This window comes from Myodes glareolus, chromosome 7 (genome assembly GCF_982192425.1).
Source record: "Myodes glareolus chromosome 7, mMyoGla1.1, whole genome shotgun sequence".
NCBI lineage: Eukaryota > Metazoa > Chordata > Mammalia > Rodentia > Cricetidae > Myodes > Myodes glareolus.
In genome coordinates, this window is record NC_142032.1 from 35,434,309 (window position 1) to 35,456,870 (window position 22,562).

Genomic DNA, 22,562 nt, shown 5'->3' on the forward strand with positions numbered 1-22,562 from the left:
CCCCCTGCTCAAAATAAAACAGAGTTTTTATTTCTTAGGTTTGAAGGTCCCCAGGGAGCTAACTCCAGTCTCAAAACTGGGGTTATGGAATTATTTGGGATCAATACACAGTGTGGAAAACAAAACAGAACATTGGCAAATATGCATAGCATCTTGAGCCCATAACAGCCAAAGAGTCTGTGGTTGTTTCAGTGTAATTGGCCCCCCCGTAATCTGGCAGTGACAGTGGAAAACAGAAAGCTGGTGAGAATGTAATTGAACAGGGAGGGCATGTTCCAGCCCCAGCAAACAGCAGAACTTGGCAGCTTCGGCTACGGGGTTCTGGCTTTAGAGCTAAGGACAGTAATGGAAATTGCCTCCAGACCTAAGGAACGCCACTAGGGCCAAGCATGTGTCAGGGGTGTCCCTGAATGGAGGCCTAGGAGAGAGGCCATTGTGTGAAGCTGTGATGCTGAAGCCTGGATCGCCTTGGGAAAACCCGAGATGTTGGAAATGCTGGAGTCATGCAATACCTGCTGAGGAGAGCTGCTAACAGGGAATAGAATCAGCCCAAGAGGAAGAAGAGTGTTTCTGTCAACAAAGCTGAGCAATGTTGGGGATTTAAAGAGTGCTCTGACTTCAGACATGGAGATACAGAGTTTAAAGTTTATCTAGTGGTTTTTTGGTCTTGCTTTGGTCCAGTATTTTCTTACTATTCCCCTCCCCTGCGTTTTGGAATTGTAATGCATACTCTGTGCTATTATATGTTGGAAGCATGTGACTTTTTTATTTTGATTTTTACAGAGGGATTACAGTTAAGAGACTGTCATTTGTTTCAGGAAAGACTTTGGACTTCAAAACAAGTTTGAGACTTATAGACTATGGGGACTTCTGAATGCATTTTTTTGCGTTATAATATAGCTATAAAGCCTCTGTGGGTCAGGGAGTGGAATATGGTGGTTTGAAAGAAAATGGCCCCCAAAGGGAGTGGCAATATTAGGAGATGTGGCCTTTATGGGGGCGGGCTTTAAGATCTCTTTTGCTCAAGCTTCCCTCAGTGTGGCAGTCAGTCAACTTCCTGTGACCTTCTGGTCAAGACATAACCAGCACCACATCTGTCTGCACATCACCATGCTCCCCATCATGATGCTAATTGATCAAATCTGTAAAACTGTAAGTAAGCCACCCTAATTAAATGTCTTACTTTTTAAGAGCTCCCGGGATATCTTCACAGTGATGAAAAGCCTACCTAGGACGGGGTCAGTGAGAACTGCAGGTTCTGGTTTCTAGGACTGTCCCCACAACTGGTATAGGAACAAGCACCCATGCAGTCTACGACCACTTAAAGTGCAAACAAGCAGGCACTAGAGAGCATCTGCCCAGAATCTCACCACGCCATTCATTTTCCTGAAGCTCCAGACACCAAGAGAGAGACAGAGTCCCCTTTCCCCCAAATAGCCCAACATGAAGAAAGAATGGCATGCAATTTCATAATTAGTAAACCCCCACAGCTTGATGTGGGATTTCCCTCTGTATGCTGTGATTACCATTAATGAATAAAGAAACTGCCTTGGCTGTTGATAGGACAGAACTTAGGCAGGCAAGGAAAACTAAATGGCATGCTGGGAGAAAGGAGGCAGAGTCAGAGAGACATCATGGAGCCCCGCCATAGACAGGCACTGGAACTTTAGCCGGTAAATCATAGCCACTTGGTGATACAAAAATTAATGGAGATGGGTTAAATTAATATGTAAGAGTTAGCCAATAAGAGGCTAGAGCTAATGGGACAAGCAGTGATTTAATTAATACAGTTTCTGTGTGATTATTTCGGGGCTAAGTGGCCAGGCACCAACAAGCAGCCCCTCCTTCAACAACAGTTTTGTATAGATAAGAATAGTATCTCAAAACTCTTTCAGGAATAGGAGGGTGGGTGACCACTTAACAACAATGCAAGCATTTCAGCATTAGAAATTATTTCTTATACTGCCCTGCTCCCTATTCCAGCACACTCCAGTAGTAGCAAAAGGCACCTTCCATTTACTTAATGTGATTTTTATGAGCTACTTCATGTGTTCCAAACTAAGGAGGCTGGAGAGAAGGCTCAATCAGTTAAGAGCCTTGGCTGTTCTTTCGGATCCCGGTTCTATTCCCAGCACCTACATAGCGGCTCACAAACATCTATATCTCCAGTTCCAGGGGATCCAAGGCCCTCTTCTGGCTTCCACGAGCACCAGGCACATAAGTGATGCACAGATCAGCATGCAGGAAAACACTCATATATACAAATTTAAAAAAAAAGTAACTTTCAAAGTTGATTCACTCGCCAGGCCTAGAATCTGTTTCTCTCAGTACAATGGCAAAAGACAGTTTAGAGTGTCAAGACTTGCCCACCCAGTCACACTGACAAAGCAGCCTGTGACTGGATCTCACTGCTGCTCAGGGTATTCTCCTTCATCTGTATATCTAAACACCAACAGCTTGCCAGTAGGACTTTTCAAAGTGCTCTTACAGTTCCAATACTGCTCAGATCTATAAACATATCCCCTCCTTATCCTGAAGCTCTGTCTCAGCTGTGCTGTGTAATGTTTGATTGGACGGGGTCTCCTGTGCCCAGACACCCCACGGCATATAGAGGCTCTGTCATGTGCATGGACACCGTCCCTTACATTCATAAATATTTTCGTCTGCATCCCCAGATGTCCTCTCTGGCACAGGTACTTACCCTGCATCCATGTCATAGGGTTATCATTGCTGTGATGAAACACTATGACCAATAACAACTTGGGGGGGGCAGTGAGTTTATTTGGATACATATCTTGAATCACAGCCCACTGAGGGAAGGCAAGACAAGAACTCGAACAGGGAGGGAACCTGGAGGCAGGAGTTGATGCAGAGGCTGTGGAGGGGTGCTACTTACTAGCCTGCTCTTCGTGACTTTCTCAACCTGTTCTCTTTTAGTATTCAGGAACACCAGCCCAGAATGTTTCTGCACACAATAGGTTGGACCCTTTCCCATCAACCATTAATTAACAAAATGCACTACAGGCTTACCTATAACCGGATATTCAAGGAGCATCTTCTCGATTGAGGTTCCCTCCTCTCAGATGACTATAGATTGTGACAAGACGACATAAAACTAGCCATCACAGTCTAAAAATACTCTGTCTAGTAGTTAGATACTCCTGTGTCTATGGACCCTCTCTGAATGTACAGATATTCTCCCTTCTATCACACCCCTCCTTAGGTCAATACCTCCCTTATATATGTTCTCCCTGTCTGTGAATGCTATCCCTGTATCTGATCATGGATGCAGTCCCTACATCTGTGAATAGCCTCCTCTGCCCACAGGTATTCTCCTGGTATCTATAGATGGACTCCTATGTACAAGAATTCTATCACTATGATCAAAAATGCTTTCCTAATGTCTCTGGGAGGTCTCCCTCTGCCCATAGATGCTCTCCCTGCATCCATGGATGTTCTTTCTATGTCCAAAAATTCTTTCTCTTATGTCCACAGACACTCCCCAATCTGTGTGAGGATCTTCTTCCTTCCCTGAGGGTTCTCCCTCTTACATCTACAGACACTCTTTCCTAGGGCCACAGTCATGTCCCATTTCATCCATTCAGCCAGCTGGGATGGGCCTTTAATGCAGGGAGGGATAGTAAGAAAGCATCAACTGACCCAACACGTGTGACTACCAAAACCTACTGGCGGTAGGGGACACTCAAAGATAAGTCTATTTCAACTCTTTTTGTCCTGCAATTCAGCTTTGATTTTCTGGAAGGTTCTGTCAATTGTTTAAATATAGTCCTCCAGTGCTTTTCCTCTCAGCCATTTCTCCTGTTTAGTTTGTAGTAGGCAGTGGCCCTTGTGGTGTCCACGGTGCCAGGCACCCGTGGTTCTGCAGATGATGAAGGTGGCTTCTTTGTACTTCCGCTCAAGCCAACTGCCCCACTAGAGTGAGCCTTGTCAATGAAGGAATCTCATCCACATAGAGCAAACAGGGTAGAAAATGCCCTCTCATCTAAAAACAGTGTTCTAGCATCGGAACAAAGCAACCATCTGCATCATCATGAAGGAAGCCAGGCAGGAAAAAAATAGCACTCTATGCCACAGGCTAAAGCCAGCATCTCTCACTAGGATAATATTTCATGAACATCTCTCTCTTCAATATCTATAAACACATTATTTAAGCATTTCTCCCAGCACCCTTCAGAGGAAGCTGGCTGCATCTGTCATTATCTTCAATGTCAGAACTCCACCAGTAACAAGGTAATTCACAGCATTAACCCAAATACACACAATGAGCCGATGCTCCCGACATTTCCTCATGACTTTAAACTCTTGGTTATAAAATTCCAGATACTCAGGAAGTCAGCGCCAAAGTGGATCCACACCAGGAAACGGGCCCATTAATTCTGCCAGAAAAGCCGGAAAAATGCTGGCTGGACATCCTCACAGAAGCTTTACACATATTTGGGGGTGGTTGCCTTTCTAACTAGCACAATAAGTCTCAAAGTACAAGATCCAGACTCACCTCAATGTGCTGAAACATATACGGGTGGTTGCATATCTTTCTCAGCTGCATGATAGTGTTCATAAGTGTCTTGGCACCTCCTTTCCCCTGAGCGAAAAGTGCAACAGAAAAAATGGAACTAATTATTCATTGATCAAGCATTTCCAATTTTTTAAAACTAGGCTTCAAGACCAAGGGTGTACCTTACTGGTAGAGCCTGTCCTGCTTATGAAAGGCCTGGGTACAAGTCTAGCACTGACTAACAGACTGATTACAGGAAGAGCACAGGGCCCTACATCGCCTTACTACTTACACACTTTGAGCCCAGAGTCCTGATGCTATTTAGTCATTTCTGGGTCAGACATAGCATCGCCTTTGTGATTAACTCATTCTACAGAAAAGTAAACCTCACAAAATTAATTCAAGTCGATGACTTTGTGTCAGGTCTGCCCATAGGTGTTATAGAATACTTGATTACACTAAAAAGATGTGTCTCTGCCTAAGGCGCCTTCTGATTGTTTAATAAAGAGCTAAATGGCCAACAGCTAGGTAGCAGACTTCCAGGCAGAGAGAAGAAACTCAAGATGAATCTAGGCAGGTAGACGACACCAGCCAGACACGGAATGAGTCAAGCACACAGAATGGGACAGGGGCAAAATCCATATGGTGAAATGTAGATTAATAAAAAAAAATATATGGGTTAATTTAAGTTTTAAGAGCGTTGAAAACAAGCCTAAGCTAAAGGCCAAGCTTTCATTATTATTTAATAAGTCTCCATGTCATTATTTGGCTGGCTGGACAGAGGAAGAATAATAGGATTACACATTGGATTATACATAGGATTCTGGAAGACCACACACAAAGGATGTGAGAGAGAGAGAAACTGATTTTAAAATGTCCGAAAACATCACTCAATACTGGGCAGCTGATGTCTTCTGCTGAGCTGTCACGAGCAGCCTTTGATAACAGAAACACAAGCCGGGCACAGACCCTCTTCTGCCCCACCCCAGTGGAGTCAGCAGGGTGATGATGGCACCGGCAGCCACCACTGCCACCCCAAAGACCCAGGGCTTTACAGGAAGAAGCAGGAAGGCTCCCTGGAAATGCTCAAGGCCATGGCCATGAGAACATGAGAAGACGTATCACAGTACCCCAGTCGCCCCGCGTTTCCAACATACCTTCTTATCCTTCTCAGAGCCGTCTGTGAGGAGGATCCCCTTGGCCTGCATGTGACGATACAGAATCTTCTGCAGAGCTGACATGTCGCACTTGATCACGTACTCAACCTGGGGACAGAGCAGGATACAGATAAGCACAGGAGGGAAAGGGGCTGCTGGACGATGGCTGTGGAGAAGGGACCGCTGGGACCAGTCCTGGAAGAATGGAGGAGATGGGACAAGGCCATAGAGCAGATCAGAGTCCGCAAGTTCAAAGGCACCAGGATAATGCTAAGACATATATACACAAGGTTGCATGTAGAAAATGTAAGGTCCCAATTCCTAGACTTTCATGCTCTCATATTTGAGGCAGGGCTTCAATAAAGAAGCCCAATATTATTATTATTTAACATTTATTGCGTTACAATAAAATGTTCATTACAATGTATTTTTAATATCTGTCCTGCTTCTTGGTCCTGCATACTTCCAGATGAGCTGAACAGTATCAGGAAAATGAGTGACTGTCCCCAAACCCGATGATTTTCTTTGTAAAGCCATCTTTAAATGGCTCTGTGTGGCCACCTCAGCATTCATCTCCTAGGAAGATTTATAACAGACCTAGGTTGACTGTCATTAACCTCTACTCTGGAGAAACGAGAGGACACACCACTGTGAAGACAAGAGGCGCAGAAGAATGAACTCACAGCAGGACACAACTTCCACAACTTCGTGGCTGCCTAAAGCAGGGCAGGGCGTCCTGTGTGTCTAGTTGTGATAAATAAGTCTTGTTTTCTGCAGCTTAAAGGGATTCCCATGCCCATGATCTGTCACTCTCTTGCAAGTCTTTAGTATACTCTGAGGGCAGAAGACAAGACTTATTTATAGGGTTCTTTTTCCTTAGTCCCAGGAATGCAAATGCGCAAATTTCAAAGCAGATGCCAGATTACCACCTGGATACCTAAGAAGGAGATTGAGGGAAATCGGCCAACTGCCAGGTGTTTGATCAACTGTGTAAAAGTGATCAGGCTGTTCTCAGCTCCGAGGGCCAGAGAGAGGAGGTCACAGATAAAGAAGAGCTGGGCTGTAACATTAAGAGGAGCCTGAGGCCCTGGAGGTACAACTGGTGTCTCTTTACATTAGGCAACTACAGGGAGGCCTGCCTTTTTTTTTCCATGTTAGTGAGCTAAATGGGGTAACCCACCAGGGTGGTTAATAACCTTCTAGGTCAGAGAGGAAGCAAATCTTTAAATTTAACAAATCAGTGTACACTCAGCATAGGCTTTACGTTCTGACATTGTGCTGCCTTCCTTAGGTATAACCGACACAGGTTACACGTATTTAGTGGACCTAGGGTGATCTTTTCCTCTGCACATTCCCTGCAAAGGAATCGCCACTATCCTATCTTTTCAAAGGTTCTCAACTCTCAACAAAAATTTGATTGTGGCGAAGAAAATGTTAAGTGTAGACTTTAACAAATTTAACAATGGCGGCATCAAGGGCCAATATTGATCTCTACGCAAAATGCTTGATGCGGCTTTTCTCACTCAGTCCCTACAAAGTCTGCACGAGGTGGTCACATTTAGTCTCCTCATTTCATAGACAAAGAACCTGAGCATCCAGGAGGTTAACTTCCTAGCTCAAAATACAGCAGCTCTTTCAGATTCACACCATGGATGACCAATGAGACTGATTCACAGGCACGGTCTGGTGTTTGCATTTGCCTGGTATAATCTCTCTGCTGCCTCATTCAGACTTTCCTGAGTAAAGAAAATGCAGCCGATGCTTTCTAAAGGCGTGCCAGGAGAGGGAAGATCCAGAGGCAAGGACAGAACTTTCCATCTTTCAGTCAGCCGCTGTGGCTGGAGGTGGAGTTGTTCAGGCAGCGGAGGGAAGAGGGAAAAAGGCGCTGATACCATGCAGACAGGATGCCAAGCATCCGAACAGGGATGAGAGCCTCTAGGGCAGTGGTTTCCCACTTTCCTAATGTTGTGACCCTTTAATATAGGTCTGGGGTGATTTTTAACCCAACCATAAAATTATTTCATTACTACTTCATAATTGTAATTCTCCTACTGTTAAGAATCATAATGGGAATATTGGATAAGTAAGCAGGGTATCTGATATGGGACTCCCAAGGGGGTTTGAGAAGCACACTTTGAGAAACACTGTTCTAAAGGGCGATATAGCTGCTCTGGAGAGAAGACCCCCATGGCCTACTCCCTTCTATCAACAAGGGGAAGAGAAGCCGGTGAGATCCAAGGACCAAACCTGTTGTTACAAGCTGCACACACGTGTTTTCCCTTCCCTCCTGGAGTAGTCCCTTATCAATTACAGGTGATTTCATTTGCTCTTACTCTTTTCTCTAAGCCTAGGTGCCCATGATGCTAGGAACCCTTTCCGAATCCTGTCGTACACAAGATCTTCTCCCAGGGCCAATGAAATGGCACCATGGGGAAAGGAGCTTGCCTCCAAGTCTGGTGATTTGCAGGCAATCCCTGAGATCCACAACTGAAGGAGAGAACCAACTCTTGAAAGTTAACTTTTGGCCTCCACATGCACCATGACATGTGTGGACACAGGTCCATCATATCACATGCACATGATGTGTACACGCGTCTACAAAATAAATAAATGCAATTTAAAAAAATTCTCCCAAGAGCCCTATCAATAAAAAACCATTTCCTCCTCCATGTTCCTCAAAGAAAATGGTCTGGGACTTTGTGTGATGATAAAACTCATCTTTCTAATATATGGCTATGGATTTTCTCAAGAGTTACTATATATATATATACTAATATTAACATCTCAAGGTATGAGTTGGGGCCCATAGGACAGTGGGCAAAGTTAAAGATAGATGCTTTGCATCCTTTTATAGTGATGCCAACATGATGATATTGAATGGTTTTTATCAGTTCCAACCAGATTCCTCTATGCGCCGTTAACAAAAACCCCGTGAGGGATACAGGAGAAAGAGCATGGTTTTCTTCTTACTGCTCTGTGCTCACACCACCCCACATTTCCACCTCTGCTCCTTGGCAGATTCTCCTCAACCTTCTGGGGTCCAAGAGTGTTAGCCTAGTTAAAAATCAGATCAGGGTTGGGGATACAGCTCAATTAGAGTGGATTCCCAGCATGTATGAGGCCCTGATTTCAATCCCCAACACTTTAAACCAAAAAAAAAAATCAGATCACACAAAGACCACTTTTGAAGATATGCCTGGAAGCCCTCACAACAGCTTTCTGAACCTGAACACACAGGCAAGTAAGAATGACCAGATACTGAGATGCTCTAATGCTCTAGTGGGAGAATCCAACTGACGCCTCCCCTATGACCACCCAGGTCCAGGAGTGACTTTGTGATAGACAGACATACCACCTGATATCAGTGTCACTGTGCATGCTACATATCTATAGAGCATAATGTTATCATTCTAAGAGAAACATAAATATACATAGCTGCCCTAACATTATTCTGCACTACAGCGGGATGTAATAGAGCACCCTCTGCGCACCCTGTTGCTACTCGTGGGCACTGGAGACGCCTTCCTTAAAGCAGCTGAAAGGCAGGGTCCTTCACTTGGCTGGTTGGGTGAGATTGCCTCCCACAGCCACACCAGTATTCGGTGTGAGCAGATCTCATGCCGACCACTCACATGGTGACTTCCATTTCTGGGGTAATGGTTTTATCTGTTCTGAGTGCAAGGGAATGCACAGAGGAAACAGCTGACTGCGACAGAGAAAAGGGACTGACTGAAGAATCCCAATAGTGGTGACGATGTCAATGTTGGGTCTCAGCTCACCCTCCCCAAAGGCAATGGCACCCACGTTAAGCAGTCTGGGAGAGTTCCTCTAAACACACAGGGACAAACAGTGGAATTGCTGACTTCTGAAAAGGGTTGTCTCCTGCCAAGAGACACTCTTGACAGCTATTGAGACTGTGACAATCCAAGGTCTAAGGACAACGGAGGCACTGACTTTATGCACACACTACCCCCTGAGGATTCTGTGTTAGTGAATGACCCAATCAGTTACCACAAGGAGGTGAACTCACTGATTATATTGTCTAAGATTCCCCACGTGCCCCTCTATTAATTCAGTAGAACCTGAGCTTTCCTCAGAGCTCCTGCTCTTCATTCAAAATTGTCATTCCAAAAGGACAGACCCATTAGAACAATGAACCTGGACCAGTGTGCGACAGAGTCGCATGTAGGGAACTGAGATGTTTTTCAACAAACAATTCAATTAATGAAGGTCTCAGACCCTGGAATCCATGCCATGAGAGAGGAAGGATGAGAATGATTAATCCTATTAAGCATCCCCAGCTTTTATTTAATGAATACACAAGGTTTCCATCCACACAAAGCTTTTTCCTACATTCTACACAAATTATGTATAAAAATAAAACCAGGATTGACATCAGCTGGTTCAAGTTCTGGTTAATTTCAGCCACTGGACACGCAGACATGCATGCAAGCATGCACACACAGAGATGCCACCGTACACACAGCCAACTGCATCACTAGTTCTTAAGACTATGGTTCACAGAGGAAAAGAATCAACAGACGACCTCAATGGGAGTGCAAAAGAAGAATCACATTTTCATTTAGCTCAAGTTGCCGTATACAATCCCTTTTCCTTGAACTGGTGTTCTTCCCCGAATGTAAGAAGTGGACTTTGCTGTAGGTAGGGGCTCAGTATATTCCCCTGTTCATGAGGTGTCCCATCAGCCCATTATGAAAGCTGACTTTCCCCTGTAGCACAGGGTCACCTACATATATATGTAAAGATACTCAACTCAACACTGTTCAATATCAAGGAGATGGAATGAAAGGTGTAAATTCATACCTATTAAAATATTAAAACAAACAGTAATGACCCTAACAACCTAGCTGACAACACCAAGCACTGATGAGATTACATTTTGCCAGCAGGACCACCAAGCAGCTTAGGAAGGTACTGAGAACACATGGTTTTATAAGACCCTTATAAACCATTCGTTAACCAAATTACACAGCAATCATACTTCCGGATGTTCACTCAAGTGAAACAAGTCACATGAAAGCCTGAACACAGATGCACACAGCAGCTTTGCTCAGATCGTCAGGGGCTGGAGAGATGGCTCAGCAGTTAGAACACTGATTGCTCTCCCAGAGGACACAGGTTTGTTCCCAGCACCCACCCTGCACAGCACACAAACACCTCAAACTCCAGTTCCAGAAAATCTGGAACACTCTTCTGGCCCCCACGAGTTCCTGCATCATGAGGTACATATAGGTTCCTGTAGGGAAGTGCATACCCACCCACCCACCCACCTTAAAAAACAAACAAAAACAATCCAATGTCTCTCAACAAAACCAAACCCAATGTAGGTAAGCACCACAACTTGGATGGATGGCTTTCAAACACACTACATTGCCTGAAAGAACCCAGGTACAAACTGGCACTCTTTAGGGATGGAGAACAGCTCAGGGGCACATGAGGGTGGGAAGGTAGTGACACGGGCTATTGTCCTGTGGGTACAAAAGAGGGCTGGCACAGCTGTGCAGAAGGGAACAGGTTAGGTGAGGGGGCGGTTGTGTAGTCTGGTTCTTAACACAATGAAGTAGATGTTTGTTTAGACCACAGAACTGTAAACTAAAAGGAGTACAGTTCCACAGAGAAAGTCCACTAGATGCAAACTAAAATTAGGATTAAAACGCACTTTCTTGATCCTTCTTCATAAAAACACTGGCGAATAAAATAGTATAGTCAATTTAGCTTTTTTTTTTTTTAAAGTTCGGGGCATGTAAGACATATACAGTCTGTTGTAGGTTAAAGAAAGAGTTATGTTCATACCACTCCCAAGAATGACAGCTAAATTTCCAACTTTCCCCAGGTTTAAAAAAAAAACAACAACACATTAACAAGGGAATGAAAGTAGAGAATAGATATTGATGAATCAAATTAGGTCATCAACAGTCACATACATGCCCTAGGTGGTTTACAGGCGGAGATGGAAGAGGGTCACAGAGAACACAGTAAAGACAAGAGAATGGTGAGATGAAACCTCAAATGGACAAGAGAGCGGAGCTTCCATCAACAACAGAAACCTGGAGCAGAACAGTCACTCGGGGAGAAAACTAAAACCAGAGACAGAACACCGGGACAGCAGAAACTGTGCCCGGTTTGTGCTCATGTGTCTAGCACTTAGACCACATATTTTTCTGGAGACCAATAGGCTCCCCTGGTCTAAATGACTTGCCAACATCCACATCACAAGCAATGGAGAATGCAGGGGGCTCCCGCACCCACTGATGGGCAGAGTCAACAGTTGCAATTCCACCAAGTTGCCTCCGAGACAAGGTAAAGTGGTTGCCTTTAAAGACATGGATACCTAGAAAGACATCCAGAGACAGTACCACACAAAGAACACTACTGTTACCCAGAGGTCAAGACCATAGGAAAGCGAAGGGAATGATCACTGCACTTGATCCCCAAGACGCAGTCATCAGCAGAGTAAAATACATATACCTAGACTTTTACTAGGATACTCAAGCATAAGACTTTTATTTTCAATTTTTGTGACTATTAATGTATAAGGGATTACGGCATAAAATTCTCGCACAGCAAAACGATCGACTCTGCCCAGTCAGATGGGCTTTACAAAGGACAGGATGTGCCAATCTGTCCAGTAGTTGTTACCCCAAAAATTCACAACCAAAAAAAAAAAATCCCAACCAAGTGTCAAACCCCAATCAAGCTACCTTTCAGAGGATGGAACTTCAGGTGTAGATGGTTCCAGGTTAAGACCAGAGGTACAATAATCAAAATTCAAGTCCAGTACTAACCCAGGCCCAAAGAAACTCAAGAGAACTAAAAACTGTATCCAAAGAGCAGTCTGAAAACTGCTTGCCTAGACGTTCCCAGGTAAGTCCACAGGAACTTAGTTACACCACACACACAAGTGTGCATCCCAATCTGTTGTTGAAAGCAACTCTCTCTCTACCCAAACAATCACATCACGGGTAGTAAACACTGTATGAACTTCTAGGAAACCTGGCAGATGCCTATGGATCCCTTCAATTTCCCTTCAGTGATGACACAAGTACCAATCCTTATCTGCCTTAGAGCAGGACAATTCTGAAGTGCCTGCAGGTGGGACTAAGAAGCTCAGTAACAATAACACACACACACACACAAACCTAAAATCAAAAAGACTCCATGAATTTGATTATTTTATTAAACCGCCCCAAAGTTAAAGAAACCAGACAGATAAAGTTGTGGGCGCCCCCCCCCCCGCACCCCCTAGCTCAATCAAACACAGAGTCTTGGAGGATGTCTTCAAGATACTTTGCAACGGAGCTCTAGGCCTGTCATTTCAGACACGCAACCACAAAGGCAGGAGCCAAAGACACATGCACAGGAGGGAAAAACCTACTACCTTGAATCTGCAACTGACCTTTTCTGGAAGCTGAGATTCAACCTCTTTCTTCAGTCTCCTCAGTAAAAAGGGTCTCAACACCTTGTGCAGACGCCTGATGATCAAAATAGTTTCTTCTTCATTCAGGTCCACCTACAAAACAACCTTAGTTGAATTCGTGAAGGATGCTTCACACAGAGAAACTCTGTTGCACTCACGTGTTTCGATGCATACTGAAATTTCACATGCTATAGAGCCAGGTGAATGCCAGCCAGCGACACCTCCAAGTTTTTTGCCCACCTGCCTCCCCCATGGGAATAAAATGACTGCCAAATAGGTGTCGTTGCCTTAGAGTCTAGTTTTGTGGGAACGAGCCCTGGGGCCAAGTTTCACATTAGTAATATGAACAACCCCAAACACAGAATAAGGACGACAGTAAAAACTGACTTGACTTGAGGGTGGCACAGAACGGGAAAAGGAGGCAGCAGTTTGTGTTTGCCTACTTCAGTTGAATCCCCTGACATTTGTGTCCAGTGCAGAAATGTACAAAAGGACGGGTGTGTGGATATGAAGATGGAAAAGAGAGAGCATCCTTTACACTGGAAGAGCTCTTGGCTCCTCCAGCACAGCCCCTTTCCCTTCCTCTGCCCAAATCTTTGTTCACCTTCCTTTGTTAGCCTCTAGGGGGCAGAATTAATTGACGCTGCTTTCTCCAAATGGGCAAGTCAGTTAATGAACAGCAAATGCACCTACAAGGTATCTCAAGATTAAAGGGCTAAGACTGCAAACATAAGTTTGTCTATAGCATATAAGTGGCTTTTCATTCCTATCGTCAAGGAACTAGCAATCAAAAAGGCATGTGGCCCTTTCAGGGATTTTTTTTTTTGCTTGCAATAGCCCAAGCTTGCCTTACATGAGCTCAAAGAGAAGATATTTCAAGGAATAATAATAATAATACATTTGAGAACAGCTACTCCAGCACTTAAGGAGAATTTGTGTACAGACAAAAATGGTGGCTTACACTAAAACCTGAAAAAAAATGTGCGAAAAATTAATGTATTACACTCAAACTCTACGGACGTACGTCAAAGGGGAGCCCTGAGTTTAAAACAAAAATTTCTGGGTTCCTGTTGAATTGGCTGAGTTGAGCTATGTAAACTGATGAAGCCAACACCTCCGCTCTCACTCTCCCTGTGACATGCTGTAGTTGAATGCTCTGTTAGGAAAAAGTTGGCAAAAGGCAAAGAGGCTGGGATGCCTAATATGAATCTAGATTCAGAGGAGAAAACCTAATCCCAAATGAGACAAGCTCCCACCCATTGACCAAAAAGCATTATAAACCACCCTGTGGGGTTTCTCTGGCTCTTACGTTCCAAGTCTTATGCCCTCTGCTTTCATTTCACCATCACGCTGTGGAAAATACACACAAAGACACATACACAAACATATACACACATAGAGACTTTTTTGCACACACACACACACACAAGTTTGACCAGTACCCTTTCGCCAGTCATAGCAAATGGAGCATTAAACCACTGCTCGAATGTGCTGCAACTCTTGAAGATGGTAGGGAGGAGGAAGTTGAGGAGGGCCCAGAGTTCTGGGAGCTTATTCTGTAGTGGCGTCCCAGTCAAAAGAATCCTTCTGGGGGCGACATAGTGTGTGTTCAAGACCTGAGTCAGTTTGCAGTGGTGATTTTTCATTCGGTGGCCTTCATCCACGATCATGTATTTCCACCGAATCTACAACACAAGAGGAAGAACCAATGTGTGCCTGGTAAACAGAAAGAAATACAGTGGCTCCCGAATGACTGAGGCATGTGTGTAGAAAAGCAAAGATCCAGCCTGGCACATGACACAGAATGATACTCTTTAAGGGACAGGAAGCCCAACCAATGGAGCACTGCCCATACCCTTCAGACTTTTAAAATGACAATGTTCTCCCTAGGACCAGTGATTCAAATTCACCTTTTAGAAACAAGCAAACAGGCCCAGAGAGCAATGAGTATTCCTAAGACTAGGTCTGGCCTCTTTCCCCCCAACGGTCTTCTTGCTACTATGTCATGACAGATCCTCCAGACTTTTGTGGCCATGGCTCCTCTGCTCACAGCAGGAACAGAATCCTTAGATCTGCTTGAAGCAGGCATTAATGGCTGACTGCTGGAAGATGCAGGGCCTCTATCTCCTAGGCCTTCCTGTCCTCTTTCCCAATAGACCAGCTGTCTACTACCTCTAGAGCATGGCTCAGTGTTGCGTTGCTAACACTAGAAAGCTGAAATATTACACACAAAAATCTAAACATTCGGTTTCTTTAAAAAAGGTCAAACTAACAGCACCTCATCTGCCAGGCTGAAGAATCCTGTTCTACTCAAAATGATCACAGGCTCATTGGCAGAAAAGCAATGTAAAAATACCATCCTCCACCTGGGTTAAACCGCAGAATTAAAACACAGAAAACTCCTCAACACGACTAATACTAAAGAAGGCAAAAGTGAGGATGGTGCAATCCTCTTCTCAAAGGTCCTTTCCTCTCTCATACCCTACCTTTCACAGTCTCTTCAAGTTTACCGCTCGAGGGAGAACTATGAGGGTCGTACCACTAAGCCTATCTTTTGCCTACACCAGTGGCTCTCAACCTTGCTAATGCTGAGACCCTTTAATACAGTTCCTCACGTTGACTCCCAACCATAAAATTATTTTTGTTGCTAACTCATAATGGTAATTTTGCTACTGCTATAAATCGTAAATATCTGATATTTCAGATGGTCCTAGGTGATCCCTGAGAAAGGGTCATTTCACCCCTCCCGCAAAGGGGTTGTGAAGCACAGACTGAGAACCTCTGGCCTACACAAAGGTGGCATTGGTTTTGTTTGTTTGTTTGTTTGTTTTTTTAAAAAAAAAGTCTGCTGCTCAGATATCTCTAGATCTGGGGTGAGAGTCAGAGGGAGCAGACAAGCAAGTAGGGCATAATTCTCACCTCCTCATTGGAAGGACCAGTGAAGCTAAGGAAAAGAGAGAAAACCATCAGCCAGGCTGGGATATCCAGATAAAGAAAATCACCAGCACTTCCTGCCCCATTTCTCTACCATGGCCAAGTGTGTAAGAATGACCAAAGGTTTACAGCTAACTTGCCAACATCAGTGGAAAGAGGTCAACAGACAAAAATGCATCCAAGCGCTACCATAGCATATCTATTCTAAATCGACTTTCTTCCACAGTTGAGCTCGTGAAGCAACAAGGAGCCAGAGACCTTTGATTCTGCCGCCAAAGACGTACTAATTAGGTCTACTGCTTGGAAAAATTATTATCCCTCTCTGGAACACCATTTCTCCAGTAACAAATAAAAGCACTGCTTCTTGTTACCAGGCGTCTCCAATGACTTTGAAATACATATGCACAAGACACAAGATGATTTTTTTTTTTTTAGGGATCTCAAAGGCACAAACACATTTCCCACAGTAATATTGGAGACACGTCATTTTTGACACTGCCAAATTCATCTTGGAGCACGAGGAACTGGAAGGCGGCCTTGCTGTCAGTGTCGTCTCAATTATTAAACCTCCCCTGGGCAGGAAGTTCCTTTATGTTATTGCCTATGATACCATGAAGGGAACTCAAAGTTCCCAGAGCAGGGGTTTAATTCAGAGATGGAACAAACCCCAGAAATAGGGACTCTGCTCAATTCTGACCATAACTTAGTTTCAGATTGGAGGTTTCCAAACACCACGCCGTCAAAGAAATTACCACAGAGGGGAAAAATTAAGTTTTCATGATTTGTTCCAGGAAGAATGGCTTTCATCCTTCTGCGTGATTATATTAGGAGGCAACATGGCATAAATGGGAAGGAACCCTTCCCATTGTGGCTAAAAGACAACTTCAGACATACAGATGACGAGCCAGGTAGGTCACTGACACAACCCTTTCTCGGCGCCAAAGAAAAAGCCCCAGGAACAGCCCTGAGTAATTTAAACAATAAATGCCCGTTATTTTACCAGGGAAACACTGAAAACAGATCAAGTACACAAGCTGCAGCGTGGATAAATGCTGAGATGGAGGACACCATCTGGAGGGGGCCTGCTTGCCTTCGGAGAGAGAGGCACAGAGGAATGAAGCTGGGCTGACAATAACCCAGGGCAACAAAAACAATTATTTCTTCCCAGGCACATTGAGGGCTGCTGGAGAGAAAAATCGCACAAGGAACCCAGGTGAATTTTCTTAATAGATGTGGAATTGGGGCTGGAAAGATGGCTGCTTTTCCAGGGGACCCAGGTTATATTCCCAGCACTCATTTAGAGAGAGGCTCACACCCGTCTCCAAGTTCGGTCCCAGGGGATCTGGTGTCCCTTTTGGCCTCCATGAGTGCTGGACGCATTTATGTTCTCGGCAAAACACTCATACACATGAAATAAAAATAAAGGAAAAGAAAGGAAGTGAACTCATGAAAAACGTGCAGAGCAGGGCCCAAGATAAATAAACCAATTAATTGATTAATCAATTAATCTCTCTCCCTTTCTCTCTCTCTCTCTCTCTCCCTCCCTCCCTCCCTCCCTCCCTCCCTCTCCCTCTCTCCCTCTCTCTCTCTCTCTCTCTCTCTCTCTCACACACACACACACACACAGACACACACACACACACACACACACACACACACACACACACACACACCATCATACAAAGTATTAAATCCCATGACCAAGATTTCAGGGGAAAAAAAATGAAGAGAAAGAAACCAGTCATCTAATGATCAAAATTATACTATTGAGTATAATTTGAGGGATACTTTACACTCCAGTGAGATGATCCACAATTAGAGATAAAAGAATTTCTTTCTTTTCTTTTCTTTTTTCTTTTAAAATCATACCTTTGCAAGAATGTGCTTGTCTTTTATAATGTACTCATAAGTAGTCAGGAGGACATTGAATTTGCCACTCCGCAGCTGGGGAACAAGGGAGCGTCGCATGGCAGGGGTACCCTGAGTGGAGAGAAAAATACATCGATTACCCACTGGAAGTACATAGGTACTATTTCTCACTGCTCAGAGCTTAATGGAGCCTAGACAGGTGATGTGCACATAAGGGTATTACCATATACTGATCTATTATCCGGGAAGAAAGCGGTAGCTAAAGCACACATATCTTGACCCTTTCCAGGTCCTTGCAGGAAGGTTTCCCACTTAAGCCCGAGGAAGGAAAAGCGAGGAGGAAATTGCAGCAAGCTAGCAGTGGCTGGGAACCCGCTGCTTGCCTGAAAAGCTCCCTTTCTGTGGGAGCGTGCAGCAGGCAGCCCCAGCGCCCCGGTAATTGCCTGACTTTGCAGGAACATTCGGCACAGTAGCAGCCCACAGTGAGCCAGTCAGCAACACACAGAAAGTGGGATATTTGTCATTTGTATTACTCTCATCAGAAACCTCGCAATATGATAATTAACAATTTTCTTCTGCATTTCACTATCTGAAAGTAATTATGGTTTATTACAGTAATCTTCTTGGGATGATTAACTCTCACTGTTTAGTACATGATGTACATGACAAAACTTTACAACCAAATACAGTTCACAGATGTGCATATGGAATGAAGAAATTGGGGTCCATTTTTGCTTTTCCACATTTATATATAAATACAAAGCTCCAAACCTTGTAAGAAATTTTCACCACAGAAGGAGCCCATTTGTCAAATTCATATGTCCAGTTAGACAGAGTCCTACAAAACAACAACCAAAAAACCACAGTAAACACGCACATACACATTTATATAAATTCAGTAAATAGAAAACTGTTACTCATTTTTAGTCCTTGCCTTCTAGAGAATATAAAATAGCCAAGATACATACATATTAATGTTACAGGTATGGAGATAAGAGGTAAGTTAGAAATAAGCTGCCACAAAGTGTGACAATTGCACACCTCAAGAAAAAAAAAATCTTGTAAGAAGCAATTCAAAAGTGTAGAATTATGTGGTACAGAAGACTGGGGCCTTTCTAGGGTTCCGAAACCAACAATGGCCAAATGATTTAGGATCTTCACAACTAGCCATGTAAGCTCTGAGAAATCTCGAATCAGGGAAGGGAAATCACAAAACCCCACGAACACAGTCAATTGGTCTATCAAAAAGAAGCAGGGGAAGAAATAATGAATGATTTTCTTTTTAAACCCCAAAAGTGTAACCAAAACATCTATGTCAGACAATGCAAATATAGATCGGGTGCAAAGGGCATGTGAATACTACAGAGGCAGATAACTCTGAGCCTTGTGCAGAAAACAGAACGAAAGAAAATACGAAACAGAAAGCCTTGTTCTTCCTGCAGGTCTGAGTTCGTCTCAGGACTGCGACCCAGGACAAGGCAGCAGTGACCAGAGCATCGAGCTGACACGCACACACAGATGCTGACACACACACACACAGATGCTGACACACACACGCAGATGCTGACACGCACACGCAGAAGCTGACACGCACACGCAGAAGCTGACACGCACACACAGAAGCTGACACGCACACACAGATGCTGGCACGCACACGCAGATGCTGACATGCGCAACACAGATGCTGACACGCACACACAGATGCTGACACGCACACAGAGATGCTGACATGCACACAGATGCTGACACGCACATACAGATGCTGACACGCATACACATACTGCCATGCACACACAGATGCTGCCACGCACACACAGATGCTGACACGCACACACAGATGCTGACACGCACACGCAGAAGCTGACACGCACACACAGAAGCTGACACGCACACAGAGATGCTGACACGCACACACAGATGCTGACATGCACACAAAGAGGCTGACACGCACACAGAGATGCTGACACGCACACAGATGCTGACACGCACACACAGATGCTGACACGCACACACAGATGCTGACACGCACACACAGATGCTGACACGCACACACAGATGCTGACACGCACACACAGATGCTGACAATGCACACACAGGAGCACCGCGCTCCCAGGGAGGGTGGCTGTGACAGTTATTTCTCTACTCCGAGTATTGGCTAAAGACCAGGGGGAGCCACTGGTGGGTGAGGAACTGGGGCTATGTTAGAAACAGCAAATACTGGTCCTTCCTTCCAGAGCAGCAAGCCATTGAAACATAAAGCGTACATACAACATTTACTTTAATGCACTGTTCACAGCAAGGATTTGGATGTCTACATGGCTTTAAGAGATACAATAAGGAAAGTGTAGAAATCTATTATCTTTTGGAGGTGTTCAATTGTGTGAGTGTGTGTGTGTGTGTAAGTGTGAATACAAAAAGGAAAACAGTTCTAGAAAAGTTTACAAATTCCCTCACCTTTCCCTTCAGTAAGCTATTTGCTAGGACTCACTCTGCAGCAGAGGTTCTCAACCTGTGGGCCATGACCCCTCTGGATCCAGATATTTACACTACAGTTTCTAACAGCAGCAAAATTACAGTTATGACGTAACCATAAAACGAAATAATTATATGGTTGGGGGGGTCACCACAACACGAGGAACCGTGTTAAGGGTTCTCAGCACAAGGAAGGCTGAGGCTGCTCTACAGGGTGTAAAATGGGGATGGCCAGAAAGAATCACTACAAACTTTACCAGCCCGTCGAAAGGCTGCGGTGGGGCATGGGGTTTGGCTGGGGCGGAGAAGTAAAGCCAACATTCAGATTATGTGTTTCCGGTATTCTGACTCCACGCGACTGTTCCGTCCGAAACGGGACACAAGGGCAAGCCACAGCTAGGACAGTCTCCAAGGTACAGAGCGCTGGCAGGCGAAATGAACGGCAGTACTTACGAGAGGGGAACAATGATGAGGTAGGGGCCATTGAGTCTTTTGTGCTCCATCAGGTAGGTGATGAGGGCGATGGTCTGGATGGTCTTGCCCAGCCCCATTTCGTCGGCTAAGATCCCATTCAGATTGTTATTATACAGGGAAACCATCCATTCCAGGCCCTGGAGCTGAAATGAAGAGTAATCGTTTCAATTATCCGAGATCTGCACAGGTAATTAATACCAGCACGGCTCAAGTGAGGCTGCGACTTCTCAACTTCTTGGTGCCCTGCGCTGAGTTTCCCACAGTAGCAGAGTGGGAGGAGGCACCAGCGCGAAAGGAATTTCAGAGATGAGCCTGTAATCGCCCCTGCTGCTTGGCAGGTGCTCGGTGTTAATCAGATTTAGAAACGACGGGCTAGCGCGTGCTGGTGGGATTTGGAGCAGCTTTGTTGCTCATCCATACTTAACATTTCGCAGTGGATGACATTCTAGAATTATTATAAATGAAGAAAACCCAAACCAAAATCTATTCCAACCACTCCAAGAACAAAAAGCCAATTCGAGGATTAAAGAAAAAAACCAGAAGGCTGAGCTGGTGTGTAGACCACTGATCATCAGAAACTGCTTTCTGGATCATGAACGGCCGGCCCCAGGGTGCCATCCCTGCAGCGATGAAGCCTGTGACCAGGGAGCCAAGGCCACTAGGCTGCACTCCAGAAGGACATTTCTCTTCCTGACAAAGAAAGGCCCCAGGCAGCACACAGAAAGCTCTGCGCTGTGGGCACTTTTGGAAAGCAGCTCCCTGGAAGCCGGCTGCCTGGAAGATGTACAATGTATTTTCAAAGCACAGAAGCAGTGCACCCAAGTCCCAGCTTTAGAATCTCATTTAAGCACAAAAGGAGAGTGAAGTGAGAACACAGACTTATTGCACTACCATGATGCAATGCTGGGTTTACGTGACAGCATCAATTATATGTAACATAAATATACATACATGTTGCGGTCACATTAACCTGTTAATTAAGTTATGCTGACAAAATATTGTGATCTTGTACTTAAAATATTCATTAACCACTTCCTCATACAGGATCACGTAAGGAACTATAGCAGATGGACATTAAGGTAGACACACACTCCCTTCAGAAGCTCATGTCAGGGAGGAAGCAGTACCAAGTAGCCCAGTGTGATAAATGTGTATAAAAGCTGTACCGGTGACAGTTCCCCTTAGAAAGCACAGGGACCATCTCGAAGACTTTTCTAAGCCAAACGGAGGCTTTGGACAAGACCTAAGTCATCTTCAAAGTTTGTGCAGAACAGCAACACAAAGAGATAAGGAGAGAAACAGAAAAGGCCTGAGAGATAATGGGTGTACGGGCAGAGGAAGGGGACAAAAGGGTCAAGTGGGGGAAGAGACGCAACCGCAACAAAGCATGAGGCCAGGCGATGGCCAAGGCCCAAGCCCGGCACTTGGGAGCCGAAAGCAGGAGAATCAGGAGTTCACAAGGTGATCCTTGACCATGCAGTAAGTTCTGTCCAATCCGGGCTATATGAGAACCTGTCTTAGAAACAAAATGGAAAAGCAATGTGTGTACAATAATGCCATAATGTAGCCCATGATTCTGTAGGCTAAATCTAAAAACCAAGTTAAAAAAGAGATACGAAAGGGAGGACACAGTGGAAACCACAGTGGTGGGAAAGATGGGCTGTTTGCTCTCTCACCACCAGCTTGGAGGACATCGACTACA

General features: G+C 44.6%; 1 protein-coding gene across 8 annotated transcripts in view; it reads right to left on the reverse strand.

Annotated features, from left to right (window-relative positions):
- Smarca2 (SWI/SNF related BAF chromatin remodeling complex subunit ATPase 2) overlaps nucleotides 1–22,562 on the reverse strand; it is a 168,931-nt gene that overhangs the window by 78,840 nt on the left and 67,529 nt on the right. For all 8 annotated transcript variants that reach the window (XM_048438755.3, XM_048438749.3, XM_085693741.2 and 5 more), the window contains 7 exons: nucleotides 20,840–21,003; nucleotides 18,686–18,752; nucleotides 17,915–18,025; nucleotides 14,554–14,796; nucleotides 13,091–13,204; nucleotides 5,674–5,781; nucleotides 4,517–4,603 (listed from right to left, as the gene is read on the reverse strand). In XM_048438755.3, the coding sequence (XP_048294712.3) occupies nucleotides 4,517–4,603; nucleotides 5,674–5,781; nucleotides 13,091–13,204; nucleotides 14,554–14,796; nucleotides 17,915–18,025; nucleotides 18,686–18,752; nucleotides 20,840–21,003 (894 nt within the window). The remainder of the gene's footprint in view (nucleotides 1–4,516; nucleotides 4,604–5,673; nucleotides 5,782–13,090; nucleotides 13,205–14,553; nucleotides 14,797–17,914; nucleotides 18,026–18,685; nucleotides 18,753–20,839; nucleotides 21,004–22,562) is intronic.